The 22,229-nt window shown below is 35.0% G+C and overlaps 8 protein-coding genes across 8 annotated transcripts; 4 read left to right on the top strand and 4 right to left on the bottom strand.

Annotated features, from left to right (window-relative positions):
* The first annotated feature begins 308 nt into the window (after nucleotides 1-308).
* LOC105214298 (larval cuticle protein 65Ag1) lies at nucleotides 309-1,456 on the top strand. The gene is made up of 2 exons (XM_011187644.2): nucleotides 309-693; nucleotides 1,025-1,456. Exons 1-2 carry the CDS (start codon nucleotides 569-571, stop codon nucleotides 1,212-1,214), a joined length of 315 nt encoding a protein of 104 aa, XP_011185946.1. The 5' UTR covers nucleotides 309-568; the 3' UTR covers nucleotides 1,215-1,456.
* Nucleotides 1,457-3,579: 2,123 nt separating this feature from the next.
* LOC105214307 (larval cuticle protein 65Ag1) lies at nucleotides 3,580-4,130 on the bottom strand. Its single transcript, XM_011187658.3, has 2 exons — nucleotides 3,922-4,130; nucleotides 3,580-3,825 (listed from the first exon to the last, which is right to left on the bottom strand). Exons 1-2 carry the CDS (start codon nucleotides 4,035-4,037, stop codon nucleotides 3,636-3,638), a joined length of 306 nt encoding a protein of 101 aa, XP_011185960.2. The 5' UTR covers nucleotides 4,038-4,130; the 3' UTR covers nucleotides 3,580-3,635.
* Nucleotides 4,131-6,492: 2,362 nt separating this feature from the next.
* On the bottom strand, nucleotides 6,493-7,071 carry LOC128921469 (larval cuticle protein 65Ag1-like). The gene is made up of 2 exons (XM_054229224.1): nucleotides 6,860-7,071; nucleotides 6,493-6,763 (listed from the first exon to the last, which is right to left on the bottom strand). Exons 1-2 carry the CDS (start codon nucleotides 6,973-6,975, stop codon nucleotides 6,574-6,576), a joined length of 306 nt encoding a protein of 101 aa, XP_054085199.1. The 5' UTR covers nucleotides 6,976-7,071; the 3' UTR covers nucleotides 6,493-6,573.
* A 1,742-nt stretch (nucleotides 7,072-8,813) lies between these two features.
* Nucleotides 8,814-9,352, top strand: LOC105214314 (larval cuticle protein 65Ag1). The gene is made up of 2 exons (XM_011187670.3): nucleotides 8,814-8,987; nucleotides 9,077-9,352. Exons 1-2 carry the CDS (start codon nucleotides 8,872-8,874, stop codon nucleotides 9,264-9,266), a joined length of 306 nt encoding a protein of 101 aa, XP_011185972.1. The 5' UTR covers nucleotides 8,814-8,871; the 3' UTR covers nucleotides 9,267-9,352.
* A 3,910-nt stretch (nucleotides 9,353-13,262) lies between these two features.
* On the top strand, nucleotides 13,263-13,802 carry LOC105214321 (larval cuticle protein 65Ag1-like). Its single transcript, XM_011187683.3, has 2 exons — nucleotides 13,263-13,436; nucleotides 13,526-13,802. Exons 1-2 carry the CDS (start codon nucleotides 13,321-13,323, stop codon nucleotides 13,713-13,715), a joined length of 306 nt encoding a protein of 101 aa, XP_011185985.1. The 5' UTR covers nucleotides 13,263-13,320; the 3' UTR covers nucleotides 13,716-13,802.
* Nucleotides 13,803-17,030: 3,228 nt separating this feature from the next.
* LOC105214328 (larval cuticle protein 65Ag1) lies at nucleotides 17,031-17,549 on the top strand. The gene is made up of 2 exons (XM_011187692.3): nucleotides 17,031-17,266; nucleotides 17,335-17,549. The coding sequence occupies exons 1-2, from the start codon at nucleotides 17,139-17,141 to the stop codon at nucleotides 17,531-17,533; spliced, it is 327 nt and encodes a 108-aa protein (XP_011185994.1). The 5' UTR covers nucleotides 17,031-17,138; the 3' UTR covers nucleotides 17,534-17,549.
* Nucleotides 17,550-18,272: 723 nt separating this feature from the next.
* Nucleotides 18,273-18,895, bottom strand: LOC105214332 (larval cuticle protein 65Ab1). Its single transcript, XM_011187701.3, has 2 exons — nucleotides 18,699-18,895; nucleotides 18,273-18,598 (listed from the first exon to the last, which is right to left on the bottom strand). Exons 1-2 carry the CDS (start codon nucleotides 18,806-18,808, stop codon nucleotides 18,391-18,393), a joined length of 318 nt encoding a protein of 105 aa, XP_011186003.2. The 5' UTR covers nucleotides 18,809-18,895; the 3' UTR covers nucleotides 18,273-18,390.
* Nucleotides 18,896-21,054: 2,159 nt separating this feature from the next.
* LOC105214350 (larval cuticle protein 65Ab1) lies at nucleotides 21,055-21,532 on the bottom strand. The gene has a single exon (XM_011187726.3). The coding sequence runs from the start codon at nucleotides 21,451-21,453 to the stop codon at nucleotides 21,142-21,144; it is 312 nt and encodes a 103-aa protein (XP_011186028.2). The 5' UTR covers nucleotides 21,454-21,532; the 3' UTR covers nucleotides 21,055-21,141.
* Between the last annotated feature and the right edge of the window lie 697 nt (nucleotides 21,533-22,229).

Raw genomic sequence — 22,229 nt, 5'->3', positions numbered from 1 at the left:
AGCACATGATTGCATCTGCTTTTCGATGCTTTAAGTAACGGCATGCGCTCTGGCTGTCACACACACACACACACATACCAACATGCCAAGTTGTGTTTAAAGGTGAGTACATGCTTATATTTTTACAATTAGCTGTAAGTGATGTTACTTGTGTTGTTGTTGTTGTTGTTGTCGCTTTATGTCTGTATTGTCTGTCAGCGTATCGAGTTGCCATCCATTACGAATGGGAGTACTTACAGTTATGTGTATTGCACGACGGGCTTTACAGCGTGCACACGCGACGCGAGTATAAAATGTCTGTAATAAAAGGCTGTGGCAAGCATTAATTGTTCAGTACTTCGACGAGTCGCAAGTAAACGAGCGGCCAGACCCATCAGCCACCATCCAATATAACCCAAACTATTGGCATAACCTTTAAGGAAAAAAAAATCACAAAACGTTTCGACACAAAAGTGAAAATAAAAACAAAAATCAACCGTTACCCGTAATAAACGCGTGTGTTTGTGTGCAACTTTGAAACCGTGTCCCATTTACACCAAGAAGTCTTACGTAATCTCACTCATTAAAAATGAAGTTTGTTATTGTATTTGTTGTTGTTGGCATTGCCGCCGTCTTGGCTGCACCAGCACCACAACAAGAAGCACAGGTTTTGCGCTATGATTCCGATGTGGAGCCTGAGGGATATAAATTTCTGTAAGTGTTAATGAACATGAACAGTCACTTTACACACACACGCACATACACATACAGACACACATAATACACAGCATTCGCATGCGCAACATAAAAGCGTGCTAAATTGCTCATTTATTGGCTGCCATTCACTTGCGTGCCCGTCAGGTCACAAGGTCAACAAGTCGCTTATGCAATTTCACAATTAACACAAATTACTTACTTTACTTTACTTCTTTTTGCTCCTTCTTTCATATATTCTCCTTCACACCACACCACATCCTTGATGATGACCCACATATCGGCGCTGCTAACTGCATAACTGCAACTGAATCGCCTGCATCGTTTCCAGTGTTGAGACCAGCGATGGCAAATTACACGAGGAAGAGGGCAAATTGAAGGATGTCGGCACCGATCATGAGGCGATCGTTGTACGCGGTTCATTCTCCTATGTCGGCGATGATGGTCAGACCTATACTGTAAACTACATCGCCGATGAGAATGGTTTCCAACCGGAGGGCGCTCATCTGCCACATGTCTAAGCTGAACGGAAAATTATGCGTCGGCGTTCCTTTTTTTCTACCGCAAAACTACCACCCTGTACGAGTACTTAGTTTAAAACGAGCGGGCATATCCAGCGATTTAATATACATTGTGTTAACTAGGTTTAAGCTACACAAATACATACATACACACATACAGCATAAGTGAACAAGTTGTAAAACAAATAATGAAGTGCGAGCATGAGCAAAATAAATTGTGTTAATGACTTGAAGTAATCGAACTTGGTGTTGAATTAATTGAAAATATTGATGTATTGAAAATTGGATTGAATTGAAATTTATTATTTCACTAAAAAACCGAAGCATACGCGAGTCGATAAAAAAACAATTTCACAGCAAACAAGTAAGGAAGGGCTAAGTTCGGTTGTGACCGAACATTTTATACTCTCGCAATTTATTTATTTAATTTTATTTTATATTATATAATACACAATTGGACCCACATATTCGTTATATATATGGTATAAAGTCCATTGAAAGTTGTAAACCCTAATGTTAGGTTAGAAGCACCGAGGTCCTCATGTTCGATATATGCGGCCTTGCAAACATATGGTCCGATTGGTCGGCAATTTTTAGAAAGGAGCTGTCACACTATAAATGTATTTATGCAAAGTTCTGCACCGATATCTTCACTAGTGCTTACTTTATATATTGTAAAGTAAACGATTCAGATCGTCTTCAAAGTTATGGTATATAGGAAGTAAGCGTGGTTGTGAACCGATTTGGCCTATTTTCACAACATATCATTGGGATGCAGGGAAAATTCTACAAACTGAGTTTTATTGAGATTGGTCGAGTAGTTTCGGAGATATAGTTTTATCCATAAGTGGGCGCAACCACACCCACTTAAAAATTTGTATGCCAATTTGGGTGGAGCTCTTCTGTACCATCTTTATAATGAAATTTAAGGTTTCTGGTGGTTTCCCTTACTGAATTAAAGCATTTTTAGTAGTTTTCAACATAACCTTTGTATGGGAGGTGGGCGTGGTTACAATCCGATTTCCTCTATTTTTGGACTGTATAAGGTAGTACCTTAAAGAAATGATTCAAGGAAGTTTGGTCTGGTTGGTATAGCTTAAGTAGTTTACGAGATATGTAAAAAAACTTAGTAGGGGCCGGGGCCACGCCCACTTCCCCAAAAAATGTTTTTTTAAAGGGCGAATTAACTCAAACATAAAACATGGTCCAGCTTTATATGTCTTCTCGCTAAATATCGCCACTGAAAGTATGCCAAAGGGAAAATTTAAACCTGCTTGAGTTTTTATTTATTCAAATATAACCTAAATTGGATGATCCAACGGGGTTTAAGAAGTGTTTCGGTATTTTTCGTTTTTTCGAGAAACGACCCTCTCAGCTCTCTTTCAACAAATCGCAGTGTAAACTTTTAACCAACGGCTTTTAACCCGTATCATCCTGCGTACTTAAGGTGAAACTGTGGAACTCGCGTAAGCTCTGAGCAGCCAGAAGGTTCACATCTTGCTCTTAGCATATAAGGCTGAAAGAAGTGGAAGTATGTAGACACTTTCACCTTCAATGTTAGGCTAAGACTAGTCTGAGGTTGAAACATCTTGGTAGCAAAACCAGGTGAAAACAATTATATTCCTGTGATCTGGTTTCAAATGATAAATTTTCTAGCAAGTAATAGTAAAAGGTCATTATAGTTCAGTTTTACAGCTGTTCTGGCGCGTCATTCGTGTAATTGTGGAGGTGAAAATTTCTCGAGCATTTCTGGATTTTACAAGAGGATATATTCTTTTCATCTTCTCATATGCAATTCAATCCACGTTCGCAAGTTAGGCATATTTTATTGAGCAAAAAGTTGCCCACCTATTCCGGCTTCAGTCGATTGAGTCGATTATAATTCAAATTGCTATTGTGTAACTTGATCGACAAAACTCGAAAATTTAAATTGAATTAACGGCTGAAAAATGTGTGTGAGCGATTGAAAGACATTCACAGCCGATGGTTGAGCGATGGAGCGAAACTTAAAACAGCACCTGTAGTCGACGATCGCTTAGTAGTAGTTTATCTACTGCAAGTCGATACTCGCAATTAGGGTGTTAATGTCTTTAGAGTAATATCTGGGTTGTTTTGTTGAAATGCTACTTATGGGTTCAAAGTTCGACAATCTTCAGATTGTTTTTCAGAGTTATTAGGTATTTCTTATTTGTAATATATTGTTATATCCTCCAACTCCTGTCAAGACCTTTTTGGTCACATTTATATTTCAGCTGGCTCTTCATATTAATATTGTCCTAACTCCACTAGCACTACCTCGCAAGTTTCTATGAATATTATAAAACATATTTTTTGTTACAATTCTTTATATTTTGTTTTTTTTTTTTTTTAATTTTTTTCGACTATTTACAACTAGGCAACAATGTTTCAGTTTCTCAAAATTTAAGCAACTGGAATATGGGCACCTTGGGGTTGGAAACCGTTCTCATCAGCGATGTAGTTGACTTGGTAAACTTGACCATCATCACCAATGTAGGAGTATGAGCCTTGAACGGAGATAGCTTCCTGTTCGGTACCCAAGTTCTTAACGCTGCCGGATTCCTCTGATTTGATACCGTTGCTGGTCTCTTGGCTGTAATAAGCAAAACAAATAAGTTTCATTAATGTTTGCTTTGCTTAAATCCACAATGTTATGGTTTCTTTTCCGCTGAGTTAGGAAGATACTTACGCATATTGGTAGCTCAGTGGCTCTACGTTGGACTCCGAACGCACGATTTGTGCATCCTGATCGGAGTTGGCCATGGCGACGGCGAAGAGGGCAACGAAAACAATGATGAATTTCATTTTGGCAAAAATGTAGAAAATCTAGAGCGATTTGAAGAGCTACTAAAACGTTGTTGACTGCTGGAAAGCTAATGATGACAATTTGATGATGTGACCGAGTATTTATAATAGCCCAAAGACACGCACTGTCTTCAGCATTGTTGTTATGCATACCAATTGGTTTGGTTTTTGTAATACTTGCTTTATTTGTGGAACTTGAATAGCAAAAAATGTAAATACGTCTCAAAGTCAACCAGCTTTCGTACCTTTCGTATAAATATAGAGTGAGGTAACCCATTAAGTTATTGCCGTTGATGTTTATACAATGTTGCGAGGGCGAGGGGAAGCTACATTGACAAAGAAAACTTTCAATAAGGAATTTTGATTCATTAGTACTCAGGGAAATCAATTTTAATACTCTCGTAAGAAAGTTGCTAAGAGAGTACAATAGTTTTGTTCACAACGAGTTAGATATGGAGTTATATGTACCACAGTGATCAGAGTGACGAGTGGAGTTCAAATCTGGATGTCTGTCTGTCCGTCCGTCTGTACAAGCTGTAACTTGAGTAATAATTATGGGAAGGTTTCTTTCGAAGATGGGTGAAATCAGACCACTGCCACGCCCACAAAATGGCGATAACCGAAAAAATGTAAAGAGCCAAAACTAAGCCATAAATAGAGCTATGAAAGTAAAATTTGGTATGAATGATCGCACTGTAAAGGGGCATATTTGGATGTAATTTTTTTGGAGAAGTGGACGTGGACCCTCCCCACACTAAATTTTTTATATATATCTCGTAAGCTACTAAAGCTTTATCAATATCTTATAGAGTCCAAAAATGGATTTCAATCATGCATTTCAACCACGCCCACCTCCTTCACAAAGGTTATGTTGAAAACTAGTAAAAATGCTTTAATTCACTAAGGAAAAACGCTAGAAACCTTAAATTTCATTGTAAAGATGGTACAAAAGAGCTGTACTCAAATAGGTATACAAAATTTTAAGTAGGCGTGGTTCCGCCCACTTATGGGTAAAATACCATATATCCAAACTATTCGACTAATTTTGAGGAAATTCGATTCATGATATCATTCTGGCTTCCCAATGATATGTTATGAAAATAGTCCAAATCGGTACCATACGTCGCCGAAATCGGATCATAATTATTCAAGGTCCCATATATCAAGCATATGGACTTCAGAGCTACGAAATTTTTTTTACCAAAAATATAGGTAAGTCCCTCAGATATTTTGAAGAAATTCAGAGGGAATATTTTACTTCTAATAATATATCTCCGTGCAATGAGTGACATCGGGTCATAACTTCCCCTTGCTCCCATATATTAGGGCTTACAAACTTTATACAATATACATATATGCCGAATATATGAGTCAGATTATTTGTTATATTAATAAAATTAAATAAATAAATAATTAAATTATTTGTTTTAATATAAAACCAGCTTTATATTTCATCTAGCTAAGTATCGCCACCAAAAATCAATATTAGTGACATTATAAATGCAGACTGTGTTCAAAAATAACTCGAACTTTTCGTTTTTTGAACAAAATATTTATTCATTCGTCTACATTAAAGCTATCGTTTTCAAAATATTCCCTTTTGAACATTTGGAAATTTTAATATTCCCGTTATTTTTTTAACACATATCGTTCACGAATTCTCTGAAGTCTCTGACCATAATAAAGCTGAGTGAGGACCATTCAAATTAGATCAGCTTGTGAAAAAACAAACTGATTTGGTTTTCTTCAAATATGATCTCACTTTAATGATAAGTATGATTTTAAAAAGTGTTTCTTCCCCAGCGCCACTTGGCGGATTTACGTAATCAATATGTGATCCTGATTTGCACTCAGACAAACTTGATCTTAGCATATAAGAAGGAAGGAAGTGGATAAATTTACATACAATATCCTTCGACGTGAAGCTTTTGCAAGTCTGAGGTTGAAATATATTGATAGCAAAGTGCTACAGAGCTCCAACGTGTCTTTCATATAATTGTGTTATGACTCTGTTACTGGGGAGGTCAAAATTATTCGAGATTCAGCTTCTTTCACGACCGGTTCTGGGTTTTGAATATTTTAGGATATTTTAATATCAGTTTTCCGACACTCGCAAGTTAAACCTGTTTTTTTTTTTTTTGAAAATCCAACAACTCTCCAAAAATATTTATATTGAAGCTAGAAGAAGAGCTGTTTTGAACTCTTCAAATGTTTCTTATGAGTTCAATGTTTGACAAGCTCCAGCTGGTTTTTAAATCTATTATTTCGGAGTAATTCGAGAGATTGTCTTTCTTATTTGTATTAAATTGTTATATAGGTAAATACAACTCCTTTCAATAGAGTTAATGAACACCTTTGGTTACATTTGCATTGCAGCTAGTTATTCATATTGGTATTGAGACTATTCCTAACTCTACCTCATAGGTTTTTATGATTAATATAAAAAAAATACATATATTTTTTTGAATTCATTATATTTTGTTTAATTTTTTCAACTATTTACAACTAGGCAACAATGTTTCAGTTTCTCATAAATTTAAGCAACTGGAATATGGGCACCTTGGGGTTGGAAACCGTTCTCATCAGCGATGTAGTTGACTTGGTAAACTTGACCATCATCACCAATGTAGGAGTATGAGCCTTGAACGGAGATAGCTTCCTGTTCGGTACCCAAGTTCTTAACGCTGCCGGATTCCTCTGATTTGATACCGTTGCTGGTCTCTTGGCTGTAATAAGCAAAACAAATAAGTTTCATTAATGTTTGCTTTGCTTAAATCCACAATGTTATGGTTTCTTTTCCGCTGAGTTAGGAAGATACTTACGCATATTGGTAGCTCAGTGGCTCTACATTCGAGTCCGAACGCACGATATGTGCATCCTGATCGGAGTTAGCCATGGCGACGGCGAAGAGAGCAACGAAAACAATGATGAATTTCATTTTGGTAAAAATGTAAAAAATCTAGAGCGATTTGTAGAGCTACTAAAACGTTGTTGACTGCTGGAAAGCTAATGATGACAATTTGATGATGTGACCGAGTATTTATAATAGCCCAAAGACACGCACTCTTCACTTCAGCATTGTTGTTATGTATGGTATACCAATTGATGCTGTTGTTGTTTTTATTTTCTTACTTTATTTGTGGATCTTGAATATCTCAGCGGACATTGCTACAATTTTTCGGTTGTTGTTGTTAGTTTTGTTTATCGCTTTGTCTTTTTAGTAGTTTATTAAGTTTAATATGATTTTTTGTTTTTGTTATTTATTTATTTATTTATCTTAATCGCAACATTTTGGTGTTTTTGCTTTGGCTGGCTGTGCTCATCTTTTAGGGCGTTCCGTTGCAGCTTCATATGTACGGAATGTTGTAATGCATTAATTGGCCGCGACTAAAGGTGACGTTCATTCCGTTGGGAACCCGTTTTCTTATGCGCTCATTTCTTTTTGTTCAATAACAATAACGTTTTCGTAACCAACGACCTACTCCAACAAAACACATACACACATACACACACACTGGGACATATAAACACATACACATGTGTTTGATAGCACTGTTAATGCCGGCGCTTCAAAGGTTCAAACTGAGGGCAGGTTGAGCATGAAATTCGCAAATTACAAATGTTATGTAAATATACATATGTGTACAAACTCTTATGTTGATTTAAATATGTATGATATTACAACTCGTTGATTGTGTTGTGGTTAGTTAATATGCGAATAATAAATTAAATATAGATAAATTTAGAAACATGTGTATGCGAAATAAATTTAAACTCACCCATATATATATATGCATGGGTTAAATTGCATTGAAATTAAATAAGAATTAATGATATGAATTGCTTTTGGTAAGTTTAGGAACTATTGAAAACAAATTGAAAATTTTTTATTCAATGAATAATTTGTTAATGTAATATAATACAGAAGAAAGCGATTTCCAACTGTCTTTATCAATCAATTGGGTATTAAAAATAAAATTTATATATTTATGTATTCTTATGCGAGAAATCAATGTTAAATAAGAAATGGGAGATATTATTTTAGATACTTAGATTCTAGAAACAATTGCCAATCGTTTCCTTAAATTCAAGCACATCGTTCAGGAAGCACTTGAACAATATTAAAAAAAAAAAAACATCCATAAAAGCAAAGGCAAAATTATGAGTGCAACTCTCAGTTATAAACTGTATTAGAATCTTCAAAACGTTCAAAAAATAATACATATGACCTTAGCTTAAACAACTTTCGTTTCCTTAGAGAAACATTATCCATATTGGCATCAAATTGAACTTGGTTTGTATTCAAACTACAGTCCCGTAGTACGAACAAACAAGACTATTAAGAATGCGATAGTTAAAGAATCTAATCACAACCGAAAGGACTTCTAATCCCTGTGGTGTACAACAAACCAAGCCAGAACTATACCAACATACCTTAAAGTATTTACATACTCGCTTCTCAAGTGCTACATTTTGCCGCGCACAATAATAAACAGCTTTACCGTGCACTACTTCGTCACATGATCACATTTCATGTTAACAAATGTATTTTCTAGCATTTGTATATGTAAATCAATTTAGATTTTATTTTATCACACAGAGTTTGTGCAGCATTACCAGTACTATAGGTCCTCCACTAAGCAGCTTGTCGCCCTAATTTGCATGACATATCTCTTGCGACGCCTACTACAACACACATGTGTGTTGTTTACATTTCGATTGCGATTACATTTAGACGCTATAAAACTAGCGCATTGCAGACGCATTTTATTCATTCACAAACTCAACGTTGTTTATAGCGATCACGCACGCTCAGCATCAAACTTTAGGTAAAATGAAATTCGTTATTGTGTTTTTCGCTTTATTCGCTGTTGCCTTGGCAGCACCACAAAGGGATGCCGAGACGGTGCGTTATGACTCGCAGGTGGAACCATTGAACTACAACTATAAGTAAGTGATCGACAGTGGATCCCTCCTTCTTGCTTCTGCAGTATCATTTGCAAATATTTATCTTCTCATCTTCTCCTTTGTCTTTAAAGCGTTGAGACCAGTGATGGAAAGGCCGCCCAGGAACAGGGTGAGGTACAAAATTTGGGCAGTGAAGATGAGGCCATCGTTGTACGTGGCTTCTATTCTTACATCGGTGATGACGGTCAGCAATATCGCGTAGACTACATTGCCGACAAAAATGGTTTCCAACCTCAAGGTGCTCATATTCCCGTTGCCTAAATGACTGTGATTAAGCTACTTCTTGTTACTTGTTAACTAGTTTTAGTTAGTATTAAAAAATAATAAAAATGGATTTCAAAAATGTATTTGCTTCATAGTATTGTTTACTGAGAAGAGGGATGTCATATTAATGTATTTCAGTGAAATTCCATTCAAGATATGAGAATTATTAGTTTAATAAATAAGTACCTTCTAAAGGATATGTTCTTTTAAAAGATATTTGAAAGGATTGTGAGATCTTGCCAAAGAAACTATTATCTATATTTTAAAATCTTAACCTTCGACAATGGTTCTCATTGCTCCTTATTGCAACACCTAGCTTTTGTTCGAAACAACATGACAACGTGTTTTTCCAGAAGTAGTCCCCGCTCGGTATGAAATGGCCAAGATTGGAATATATTCATTCTAAAAAAAATTACGAAAAAACTTGTAAACAATCAAAGCGGACATCACAAATGGAAGTTCAAACTTGTCAAAGCATATCTAGTGGAAGTGTGTGCTCCAAAACTTTATAAAAATAAGATTTGTTAATTATAATTACTCCTCTTAATGTCTAATTGAGAATACTAATGGTTTATTCTACTACACACTGTAGTATAGCAACTTAATATATGCTCGCTCACCCTCTACAACTTTTGCTAAGTTGTTTTTGAAATTATATCTGGTCGATAACACTAGTTGATATTCTTCAACGCTTCGCTTATTTGTGCCAGCCTATTTAAGAACTAGAAGCACGAATCGATCTATTAAGGTACTATACCAGTGCAACCCCCTCAAAAAATTAAGCGATTTTCGTGATTTTTTTTTTTAAGAAAATACTCGATTGGTTTTTATTTCGGTTTTTAAATATAAGTTGTATTTTCAGCTATATTTTAAGATTTTTTTTTTTTAATATTTAAAAATAACGGAGTTATGTGCTGCCTTCGTATGTGGAAAAAAAGTTCCTCAACAAGATTCCGGTCGAATGAGTCGACAGATGCAGAAAAATTCAAAAACGCTTAATAAAGTTGACAACAATATACAATACAATGACTTACGGTTTTTAAAATAATCTCAAAAATTAACAAAATGCCGTTGTTCTGAAAAATATGTCGGTTTTTAGGTAACCAAATAGGTCGTTTTTTAATGCCAAATTGACAATTTAATTTTCAACAAACCCAGATAGTAGGTCATTGTATAGTAAATATCAAAAATACTCAGTTTCAATTTGAAGTCGATTGTTCAATTTCTCGTTGAGTTATGATATCAGCAATTTTCAAAAATGACGTTTCGAAAAAAAAACGCGTTTACAGTTTCAACTTTAGAGGTTTATACCGGCGAGCGGTCGATCTTTAGCGGTCGCTGCCATACAAAAACTATTCAAGATAGGACATTGTCCATTTCACAGCATATTTTTTAAAGTGTAAAATATCGAATAAATAAATAATTTTTTAACGCCTCTTAAGGCATCTAAGAGCGCTGTTCTCATTATCATATCAAAATCATACTCATTAGTTTTAAGATAGGGTTAACTTTATAATAATTCAGACTTATCAATATGTATGAAGATTAATGTAGCAGTGAAATATGTGCGAAAAAAAATATATATAATTATAAATCAACAACAACTCAGGAATAAACTGACGAAAGCTTTCGATACTAAATCATTATTCAAGCAAGGATTCAGGCATGACTAGTATTTCTGTTACAATATTTTATGTAATCATATTACTATGGACGTGTTTGGGTGAAGCTTGAATACATATAATTCCGTTAATTTCCCGTTCTCTAATTGGATAACCAAATCAATTAAAGAGCTCTTACTATTAAACCGCAGAAGCAATCTCCATAGCAAATGTTTATTGTAATTTTTTATTTGTTCGTACAACTTAATGCTGACACAAATGAAATCACAAATCTTAGAAATAAAGCTTAATTAAAAGGTTGATCAACTTAAATGAATATATTTTTTTTTTGAGAAATTCGATGTTGTGTTAGGTTAATAGACTGATCCTCGCGACAAGTGTCAGGATCGTGAATTACCATTATCAATCCACAAAGCGCTTTCAGAAATACTGTTTCATTATAATTAATTTTTCAAATTATTTAAAACCAAATTCTCGATCACTTGAGAAGTGCTATAACAGAGTTAGATTCATTTAAACTTCCAATGTTATTCTTAGTGATGTATATGAGCACGCATGTAACGGGTGATTTTTTTGAGGTTAGGATTTTCATGCATTAGTATTTGACAGATCACGTGGGATTTCAGACATGGTGTCAAAGAGAAAGATGCTCAGTATGCTTTGACATTTCATCGTGAATAGACTTACTAACGAGCAACGCTTGCAAATCATTGAATTTTATTACCAAAATCAGTGTTCGGTTCGAAATGTGTTTCGCGCTTTACGTCCGATTTATGGTCTACATAATCGACCAAGTGAGCAAACAATTAATGCGATTGTGACCAAGTTTCGCACTCAGTTTACTTTATTGGACATTAAACCAACCACACGAATGCGTACAGTGCGTACAGAAGAGAATATTGCGTCTGTTTCTGAGAGTGTGGCTGAAGACCGTGAAATGTCGATTCGTCGCCGTTCGCAGCAATTGGGTTTGTGTTATTCGACCACATGGAAGATTTTACGCAAAGATCTTGGTGTAAAACCGTATAAAATACAGCTCGTGCAAGAACTGAAGCCGAACGATCTGCCACAACGTCGAATTTTCAGTGAATGGGCCCTAGAAAAGTTGGCAGAAAATCCGCTTTTTTATCGACAAATTTTGTTCAGCGATGAGGCTCATTTCTGGTTGAATGGCTACGTAAATAAGCAAAATTGCCGCATTTGGGGTGAAGAGCAACCAGAAGCCGTTCAAGAACTGCCCATGCATCCCGAAAAATGCACTGTTTGGTGTGGTTTGTACGCTGGTGGAATCATTGGACCGTATTTTTTCAAAGATGCTGTTGGACGCAACGTTACGGTGAATGGCGATCGCTATCGTTCGATGCTAACAAACTTTTTGTTGCCAAAAATGGAAGAACTGAACTTGGTTGACATGTGGTTTCAACAAGATGGCGCTACATGCCACACAGCTCGCGATTCTATGGCCATTTTGAGGGAAAACTTCGGAGAACAATTCATCTCAAGAAATGGACCCGTAAGTTGGCCACCAAGATCATGCGATTTAACGCCTTTAGACTATTTTTTGTGGGGCTACGTCAAGTCTAAAGTCTACAGAAATAAGCCAGCAACTATTCCAGCTTTGGAAGACAACATTTCCGAAGAAATTCGGGCTATTCCGGCCGAAATGCTCGAAAAAGTTGCCCAAAATTGGACTTTCCGAATGGACCACCTAAGACGCAGCCGCGGTCAACATTTAAATGAAATTATCTTCAAAAAGTAAATGTCATGAACCAATCTAACGTTTCAAATAAAGAACCGATGAGATTTTGCAAATTTTATGCGTTTTTTTTTTTTTTAAAGTTATCAAGCTCTTAAAAAATCACCCTTTAGAAATCAGCAAATGAACTGTGCCGCACTCAATTCAATTTTCATAATTTATAAATAGTCCGATAAGTTATATATGTTGTTGTTGTGCGAAAAAGTAAAATCGAATAGTGATTTATAAACCGAAATACTGAACTTTACTTACACTTATGTACATATATACTTGGGTAAATAAATGCAATATTTAACTGCTTGATAACCCAAAAACGCTGCCTTGTCCTCATGTGGTTTACCCCCATGCCGCTTACGCACATTTGACACTAATATTGTATTTACCGGCTAAACACTAGAGTTTGCATGTAATTTGCATTCATTTTTTCCTCAAATACAAAATGATGTTGCAGCATTGTTGGTGGTTTGGTCTTCCACTAAGTAGCTTGTCGCCCTAATTTGCATGACATATCTCTTGCGACGCCTACTACAACACACATGTGTGATGTTTACATTTCGATTGTGATTACATTTAGACGCTATAAAACTAGCGCATTGCAGACGCATTTTATTCATTCACAAACTCAACGTTGTTTATAGCGATCACGCACGCTCAGCATCAAACTTTAGGTAAAATGAAATTCGTTATTGTGTTTTTCGCTTTATTCGCTGTTGCCTTGGCAGCACCACAAAGGGATGCCGAGACGGTGCGTTATGACTCGCAGGTGGAACCATTGAACTACAACTATAAGTAAGTGATCGACAGTGGATCCCTCCTTCTTGCTTCTGCAGTATCATTTGCAAATATTTATCTTCTCATCTTCTCCTTTGTCTTTAAAGCGTTGAGACCAGTGATGGAAAGGCCGCCCAGGAACAGGGTGAGGTACAAAATTTGGGCAGTGAAGATGAGGCTATCGTTGTACGTGGCTTCTACTCTTACATCGGTGATGATGGTCAGCAATACCGCGTTGACTACATTGCCGACAAAAATGGTTTCCAACCCCAAGGTGCTCATATTCCCGTTGCCTAAATGACTGTGATTAAGCTACTTCTTGTTACTTGTTAACTAGTTTTAGTTAGTTTTAAAATAATAAAGAAGAAATGAACGTAAATTAAATACTGCAATTATTTTGATATTATCAGAACTGCCAGCTTGAAATTTGTTCAATAACTCCCGTTTGAATATGTGAAAATACAAAAATCATCTTCGTTTGAAAACTCAAGTCACGAGCTTGTCTGATTTATATAAATGTAGTCCTGACCTTAATGGTAGTAAAAATGATCGACTGCCACAAAATTATGTGGGACATACATATTTATATACTCTCGCAATTTATGTATTTATCGATATTAAGATAACACACACATCTTTCCGTATTTTCGCCACAAATTCACTAGAATAGCTAAAATCATTATATATAGTATATTCCTGGACAGATTTCACTAATTTTCATCACCAAGATTATACGATCACTTAATTTTTCTAAAATATCTCACATATTAACCGATATATATTCAGTATAAAGACTAACATATTGGCTAATTTATAGGCTATTAAGCCCATCGTATTTTTGAAAAACCTATAATTAGGTATATGGGAGCTAGGGGAAGTTAAGACCCGATTTTAACCATTTTTGGTACAGATACACACAATTAAAAGAAAAAGGTTGCCTCTGAATTAAATTAAAATATCTGAGACATTTACCGATATTTTCGTTGAGAAATTACTCTTAAGATCTGAGTTATTCAAGTTCTATACCCGAGGCCTTAAAAAGTTATAGTCCGATTTTGACAATCTTTCCAAAAGTGATGTCACAGCGTAAATACAATATTTGTGTAAAGTTTTATTCCGCCTTAAAACAGGTCTGGGTTGCCGAAATAACAACCGTTGGTCGAATCCGAAAATCCCAGTCAATCCCTGTGTCGCAGAACCAGCTGTTATGGGGATCGTTCCGCCATCTTCACTGGTTCCTAATGTATACGTTATAAAGTGAAGGAATCAGATGGAAATCAAAATTTAATTATATGGGAAGTAGGCGTGGTTGTGAACCGTGAATTAATTGAAATAAATTTAAATATTGTTTAAGTACTGATATGCCGTAAAAGGCTACTCCGAGCTGACATAGTACTAAAATGTGTCATAAATGAAAAATATACAAAATTTTTTTTAAAAAATATTTAGTTTGGTCTTTTAGGTTTTCCAATAATTAAATCAATAATTGATTAAACAATAATATTAATTTTATGTAGGTATGTGTATATATAGTGGAGATTATTTCTTCAATATACAATCCATGTTATTTTTACAAAGAAACAGTTTCGAATGAATCTAAAAATGAGATATGCCAAATTAAAATGATTAATTTATTAAAAATGCTAATAAACCATTTTTAGACAAAAACCTAACTACAATAGCTGCTCAAACTGCATGCAAAACATGGACACAGCACTACACTCGTATATATGCTTGTATCTGAGCGTGTGTTTAGGTTAATGAACAAAAAATTAATTTTACTACGGTTACTAATATGACGACTTTATCTACAACAAACACTTCGCACTGATGATGACAAATATGGTTTTTGTTTACACATTTATGTGTTTATAGATGTGTGCCTGCAGCACTAAGGTAATCAAGGCTGCGGCGCGGAAATGATTGCATTATTTTTCAATATTTTTCGAAGATAGAATGTTGAAAAGTCTTACACTATTCAGATATTATTTATATATTTCGAGATAACTTTTGGTTCACCATTTTCTACTTAGGTATGCAGTTGAACTTCTATAACTCGAACTCTTAAATTGCCAATAGAATTAAAATTCCATACAAATTACCTTCCGTAACTCGAAAGTCAGTCTCACTCGAAGTTTTTTGTTATGATTAGGGTGTTTCGAGTTAGTGACGTTCAACTGTATATTTGGTTTTGAGCTCGTAAAATTTCGACCAAGGAGGTTAAGTCATTATGTTTTATTAAGGGGCACACCTAGTGTGAAATTTCAAAAAAATCAATTTTCAATCAATTCATATTACGGTAGATTACACCTTTAAAAATAATATATTTAAATTTCAAATCGATATCTCAAATAGTTTTTGAGTTATAGCAATTTAAAGAGCAGCCGCTCGGTAACAGTGTAAACGATTATTTTATCTTTAAACACGAAACAGCATTTTCCGAATTTGCTGCAGTGATTACTCAAAAACAAATGATCCGATCACATCGAATTTTTTTACATGTTCTATATATAGTTCTCCGTACCTATGACCTATTCGATTTTTGATCAAAAAATCAAATTTTGGCAGGCCAAAAACGATCAAAATTTTGGGTAAAATTCGACTATTTTTTTTGAAAACGTCAATTGTCAATTTTTTATTATTTTTTTTATCGTAGGTCATTGTACAGGCAATATTATCTAGTTTAAGGAGAATTTTATTTTTTTAGATTTCATCCACGGAGAAGGCCGGAATAACTGCAGCAGTGAAGGACCTTTTTTCGCGCCGTTGGAGATCGACCATAACTTAAAAAATATTAAATTTTTTTCTTCAAAAATTTCACTGTATATTCTTGAAACATATATAAATATATTCTTAAAATTTTGAAATAATTGATAAAGTATTTCTTAAATAAAAATTCCCAAAAATCACCTTTTTTAGACCATTATACTTGGTGTGCCCCTTAAACTCTAATCTTACATTACACATTTAAAACTTTATTACTTTTATTCTAAAAAGCAGCACTTCAAACCAAATTAAAACTTCTCCACTAGTGTTGCCTACATTTCGGCGCCATGAACATTTCTGAAACCTACGACTTCAATACAGTGTATTACTGTACAGTATATTTTAATAATATCAAACTCCAAAAACAAATAAATATTTATAGCAAATGTGCCGAAGTACCGAACACGCAATTAAACGATTTATTTTTATTTATTAAATTCACAGAAGAAAAAACCCAAAACCGAGTTGCATGCGCCATCAGCAATAAACGCAGAATCCGTTGCGTTTTTTCTCCAACAATTCGCTAGTGAGTGTGTGTGTGTGTGGTTGTTTTGTTTAATGCGCGTTTGTCTCAGCAACTCGGCTGATGAGTGTATTAATTATAGAAAAAATATTAAACTTGTCAGCTTAAATAGTTTTCGGGCAGCAGTAATTATACTTACTAGTTATTATTACTATTATTATTTTTTCCCCTCAGCAAACACCACATTTTACACGGCTTACGTTTAGTTGTTTTGTTGCTGTTTCTATTTCGATTTTTTTAGCTAAATAATAGTCTATTATAGTATAATTCTATCATTGTTTTGGCCTAGACGTCGAAACGCTATAAATTGGTGTTGCGTACTTGGTCAGCAATCACAAGTCAACAACTTAGACAAGCGTGTGTACGTTCCGTGGTGTTTAGTGCGCAATAACAGTATATTTTGGAAATATCCTCTACAAATCGGTATAAAAATGAAAATCGCTATTGTATTCGCTGCATTTTTCATTGCCATCGTCGTGGCTGTGCCCATCGATGATCCATCACAGGCGCAAATTTTGCGTTTGGATTCGGATGTGAAGCCTGATGGCTACTCGTTCGCGTAAGTGTTGGATCGCAGTGAACTCCAGCACTTGACTAACTCTATTGTCCTATTCGTTTTTCTTCCAGTTTGGAGACCAGCGATGGTAAGACTCACAATGAGGAAGGTCAGTTGAAAAATATCGGCGCTGAGGATGAGACAATTGTTGTGCGTGGCTCATATTCATTTGTCGCTGATGATGGTCAAACCTATACTGTTAACTATATTGCCGATGAGAATGGCTTCCAGCCGGAAGGCGCTCATTTGCCCAATGTGGGTATACACTAAAAGCACTTTGCCCCGAGATATTCATGAATAACTCAACAGTTCATGGATTTGTCCACAGAGTTAACTAAAGAAGAAATCTGCGAATTAATATTAATATTTTGTACGGGTATTTTATATGTAGTTTTAGAAAAAAAATATAAGTATTAATAAAAAAAAGTCAAACGCAACAGTATGAAATATACAAAAAAGCTAAACAAAATAACGGGTTTCAATTATTTTAATACAACAAAATCGCTAATTCTAGGATGACAACATACAATCTAACAGTGGATCTTCAGAAGCGAAAAATCTGCACACCCAGACCCAGATACCCAGAAACAGCTACCCCAAAAATACTGCTACGACGAAGTTAGATGTGACGTTATGAATCTTATAAAACCACGTTAGTCGCATCCTTCAAAAAATCTGTGCGTATACTTCAGGAAATATGTTCTCTCCGGAAAATGAGATCAATTTAGTGTTTGACAATCGCTCCCAAGAAATGTATGATTTGTTTCGAAATCGCCGATGAAACATGTTTCCTTTGGTACACATCAGAGACCAAGGAAAAGCAGTAACTGTGGACTTTAACTGTTGAATCTTTTCCAAAAAAGGATAAGTTTTCTCGGATCGGCCAATTTTGAGTCGAATGAAAAACAATCACAGATAAAACAGTTGGCAATACGCAGCGGAAGTTACATAGTGTTCTTATTGTCATTCTTCGAATAACTTCTACTTTCGCAACAAATAAACCGCTATGTTTTTATTGCATTTTTGATGCTGTCAAGTGTTGCTTTATTTATAACTGCGATTATGGCTATAGAAAGAGAAAAGGTAATAATATATTCAAATTGTCATGTTTCGTTAGAAAGATCGGTTCAATGCTGGATTGCAGGCAATTGAGGGAGATGTTCACCGGTCGGTTGGAAACCGTTTTCGTCTGCAATGTAGCTAACGGAATATTGTTTACCGTCCTTTTCATCTTTATAGCTGTAGGAGCCTTGTACACTTATGGCAGCATGATCGGTACCAGCATCCTTAACGATGCCCTCTTCGTGGCGGCTGGTGCCATCACTTGTCTCCAAACTATATTTTTGAATTCAAAAATATTATGTTAGGCATCGAATCGGCAAAGAAGAGGCACTTATTGCTTGACTTGAAAAAGTGACACATGTTGTTTACTCACTCAAAACTATAATGATCGGGTTGTACATCAGATTCCGATTTGATGATTTCCACATCAGGACGTGCTGAGACCAATACGAAAATTGCGACACACAAAATGGCGTACTTCATTGTTATTGATTACTTTGGAAAGTAATGTGGATTGCTAGTAAACTTGTCGAAAGCTGAGAACTCTTTGAATGCAATTATAACTTCGCCGCTTTTATTTATACTCAACTTTCTACCGAATTTCTTTTAGCAAGCGAGGGATAATAAAAGCTGTAACTATATACTAATTCTTCAAATATATATGTAGTTGTTTGAATGTGCAGCAGCAACAGCTTAATTTGTGTTTACTTGTGGTGTTTAAATTAATTTTCGATTTGTTGTTAATTAAATTGATACAAGTGTCACTAAGCAAAAACAAAAGGTGTATTATTCTAGGGGGAAACTCGTTTCATCTTAGTAATTTCTGTTGTATTGCAATTCGCAAAGACTGTCACTTCATTCCATTTGATCCAAAAATGACGGCAATAAATTTGGAGGAATATCATCATCAGCTATCGCTTTTCAATACTCTTTTTAACTATATAAACAAAAGAAAACAAATAAGGAAGGGCTAAGTTCAGGTATAACCGAACATTATATACTCTCGCAATTTACTTATTTAATTTTATTAAGACAACACGCAAAACGATCCATATGTTCGGCATAAAGTTCTCTGGAATAGCGAAAATCATAATTTATAGTTTATGGAAATTGGGTCAATGCTTGGACCGATTTCAACTATTTTTTACCACCAAGTTACATTGTATCAAAGGTTTTACGTTCACTTAGATATTTCTCATATTTTTTTTTTGCTAAAATTTCTCTCATATTAACCGATATTTTGCTCATTGTTAGCACAGAGGCACACTATAATAAGGAACACATCTCCTTTGAATTTCTTTCGAATATCTGAGAGATTTATTGATATTTTCAATAAAAATTAACCACAAGCTTTGAGGTCCTCATGTTCGATATCGGAGCCCTTCAAAATTTACCTATAGTACGTTTTGTTCTGATATCTTCAATGCCGCTTTGCCTATATAAGTGGACGAATCAGATAAACTTCAAAATTGTGGTATATTGAAAGTAGGCGTGGTTTTAAGACCTTTCAAACGATAGCATTCGAATGTCAAAGAAAAACTACGAACCGAATTTCGTTGAAATTGGTGGAGTAGTTACTGAAATATGGCCCATAAGTGGCCGAAGCCACGCTCATTGTATACAAATTTGAGGGCAGCCCTTCTGTACCAACTTTGTCATGAACTTGAAGGTTTCTGGTGTTTTTCCTTATTGAACTAATTTATTGTTTTTTTTTTTGTTTTTATAATCCGATTTCCTCCATTTTTGCGAGAGTATAATTAGATAAATATATTCTGAAACCATTTAGCATCATTAAAGTATGTACAGCATATTAGCCTAATCTCACCAAAGGCTCTCAAGCTTTCTTGCACACAAAAAATGATACAATCTGCTATCTGTTTCCATACTGAAGGTATTTGTGTATCAAATCATAGAAGGTAATAAGCCAACGATTTTGGTCAACGAGTGATTTGAATTCGTTAACATAAGCTATGCTACTAAACCAGCTATAACTGTCCAGAACAAATTCAATATTCGGCGTGCTATTGATTAGAGAAAGTGGTGAAAATGATGCACCTCCCAAAAACACATATACTTCTTAGCTCTGTTCTATCAGCATTCCTATGTTGCAAATGTTTAAAAGGTATTCTCCAACAGTTCTCTATGAAATGAGAGCAAAATGATTCATTGGCGCATTCTGCAACCAAGTGAGTAAGAGCCGTGGAGCCGTCAATCGTCGACTGGAGATGCCCAAATGTAAAGTTTTAGGGCTTCACCATCGTCGGCCTATTACGCGGTATTGTCAAACTTCTTAAAGGGAGATCTCAAAGGAAGACACTCATTCCTTATTTTCTAAATTCCATATTTTCTTGAAGTATAAACTCTTCGACCGTGCGCTCACTACCCAAACACAAGGTAATTTTGCGCTACACCCTGTATTGGTGGTTTTGCAAAACCTGATGAAGCCACTTATGAGAGAGTAAATAACCTTTTTTCTCCTTAAGAATTCAATAATTATGAACCATTAGCAAGCAATGAGATATAGCTGATGTTATTTCTGCTGGGAAAAGGTTTTCGGTAAATATTCCTGTTCCTGCGGAGAAGTAATTGTAGTGTTTTATTGTTATGATTTCACATTTGAACTGCTTTGTCATAACAGATTATAAAGTGTAGATATATACTATAACAATTTTTTATATCTAACTAATCTCTTGCTCGAGCAAATATCAATACGTACAATAAAAAAAATATTTTGATTTTCAAAAATTGCATTCAATTTATTTTCATAATAAAAAACCCTACTTTAGAATAAACATTAATTTCGTCACGTCAACAATTTAGGCAACTGGGGCAACGGGCAAATGAGCACCTGATGGTTTGAAACCTTCCTTATCAGCAACATAGGTGACAGTGAATTTCTCGCCAGTCTTCTCATCCACCCAGGAGTAGCTGCCGGTAACACTGATGGCCTCGTTTTCTTTGCCAATGTCCTGCAATTGTCCAGCTTCTTGCTTTTGTGTGCCATCACTGGTTTCAACATTGTATGAGTAGGACTCAGCACCAACATCGGAATCTTGTTTGACGATCTCAATTTCAGGGCGAGCGAAGGCAACGGCCAAAAGGCAAGCGAAGATGATGGCGGCTTTCATGGTGACTGGTTTGTTTTGTGTTGGAGCTGTGTTGCTACGATAAAAGTTGTTAACTTAGTGGATAACTTTCTCAACTTCCGCTGGCATTTTATATCACTCCTGCTGCATACATTTCCCCAATTAGCATACACAAAATTATACTTTTTTCTTATTTCATGATTTGCTAAAGCTGGTTTTAATTGTGAACCCGTTATATCGAACAGATAGAATCGTGAGGATTGCATAAGCTGCATATTAATACACAGTACATCATCGAACTACACACAAATGAAATAGACATTGTACTAGAAGCGCTCATATTTCCAGTTTACTTCACGTATTTAATTTTTTCTTTTAATATATACTCGCGTTATTCTTTTGAATTGTTAAAATTATACAAATATAAAATTATTTACCGTTTATTTCAAAAATTTTTATGCAAATTCGTTTGAGGTGCAACAAAAAAAAACAAATTTCATATTCAAGTAAGTCATAAGCAAGCGCTTAAAATATGTAGATTGTGGAACATCTTTCAAAGTGGTTTGTAAGAAATTTTTGTCAAATAATTCATTTTTTAATATACGAACTTCAGTATAAAGATTCAGGTATAAAAAAATTCAAAAAAAACCAAAAGTATTCCAATTAAAACTAAATAAATATCTTTTGTAGTTCTAACCTTCACTCCAAACCTAATGTGACTTAAGGGGTTACATGGATTTTGCCGCGTAAAATTGGCTTATTTTCAATATTTTTTTTCTATGTAAAAAATTATTTATTTCATTCAAACTTTTTTCTGT

Source organism: Zeugodacus cucurbitae, chromosome 4 (assembly GCF_028554725.1).
Source record: "Zeugodacus cucurbitae isolate PBARC_wt_2022May chromosome 4, idZeuCucr1.2, whole genome shotgun sequence".
NCBI lineage: Eukaryota > Metazoa > Arthropoda > Insecta > Diptera > Tephritidae > Zeugodacus > Zeugodacus cucurbitae.
Note: the sequence above shows the minus strand (reverse complement) of the source record. Positions and strands in the feature narration are given on the sequence as shown.

Excerpts from the sequence above, each read along its gene's own strand:
- LOC105214298 (XM_011187644.2), top strand. The coding sequence starts at position 569 with ATGAAGTTTGTTATTGTATTTGTTGTTGTTGGCATTGCCGCCGTCTTG. Across the intron at positions 694-1,024 it reads CCTGAGGGATATAAATTTCT|TGTTGAGACCAGCGATGGCA; the intron begins GTAAGTGTTAAT and ends CATCGTTTCCAG.
- LOC105214307 (XM_011187658.3), bottom strand. The coding sequence starts at position 4,037 with ATGAAATTCATCATTGTTTTCGTTGCCCTCTTCGCCGTCGCCATGGCC. Across the intron at positions 3,826-3,921 it reads CCACTGAGCTACCAATATGC|CCAAGAGACCAGCAACGGTA; the intron begins GTAAGTATCTTC and ends TGCTTATTACAG.
- LOC128921469 (XM_054229224.1), bottom strand. The coding sequence starts at position 6,975 with ATGAAATTCATCATTGTTTTCGTTGCTCTCTTCGCCGTCGCCATGGCT. Across the intron at positions 6,764-6,859 it reads CCACTGAGCTACCAATATGC|CCAAGAGACCAGCAACGGTA; the intron begins GTAAGTATCTTC and ends TGCTTATTACAG.
- LOC105214314 (XM_011187670.3), top strand. The coding sequence starts at position 8,872 with ATGAAATTCGTTATTGTGTTTTTCGCTTTATTCGCTGTTGCCTTGGCA. Across the intron at positions 8,988-9,076 it reads CCATTGAACTACAACTATAA|CGTTGAGACCAGTGATGGAA; the intron begins GTAAGTGATCGA and ends TTGTCTTTAAAG.
- LOC105214321 (XM_011187683.3), top strand. The coding sequence starts at position 13,321 with ATGAAATTCGTTATTGTGTTTTTCGCTTTATTCGCTGTTGCCTTGGCA. Across the intron at positions 13,437-13,525 it reads CCATTGAACTACAACTATAA|CGTTGAGACCAGTGATGGAA; the intron begins GTAAGTGATCGA and ends TTGTCTTTAAAG.
- LOC105214328 (XM_011187692.3), top strand. The coding sequence starts at position 17,139 with ATGAAAATCGCTATTGTATTCGCTGCATTTTTCATTGCCATCGTCGTG. Across the intron at positions 17,267-17,334 it reads CCTGATGGCTACTCGTTCGC|TTTGGAGACCAGCGATGGTA; the intron begins GTAAGTGTTGGA and ends TTTTTCTTCCAG.
- LOC105214332 (XM_011187701.3), bottom strand. The coding sequence starts at position 18,808 with ATGAAGTACGCCATTTTGTGTGTCGCAATTTTCGTATTGGTCTCAGCA. Across the intron at positions 18,599-18,698 it reads CCCGATCATTATAGTTTTGA|TTTGGAGACAAGTGATGGCA; the intron begins GTGAGTAAACAA and ends TCAAAAATATAG.
- LOC105214350 (XM_011187726.3), bottom strand. The coding sequence starts at position 21,453 with ATGAAAGCCGCCATCATCTTCGCTTGCCTTTTGGCCGTTGCCTTCGCT.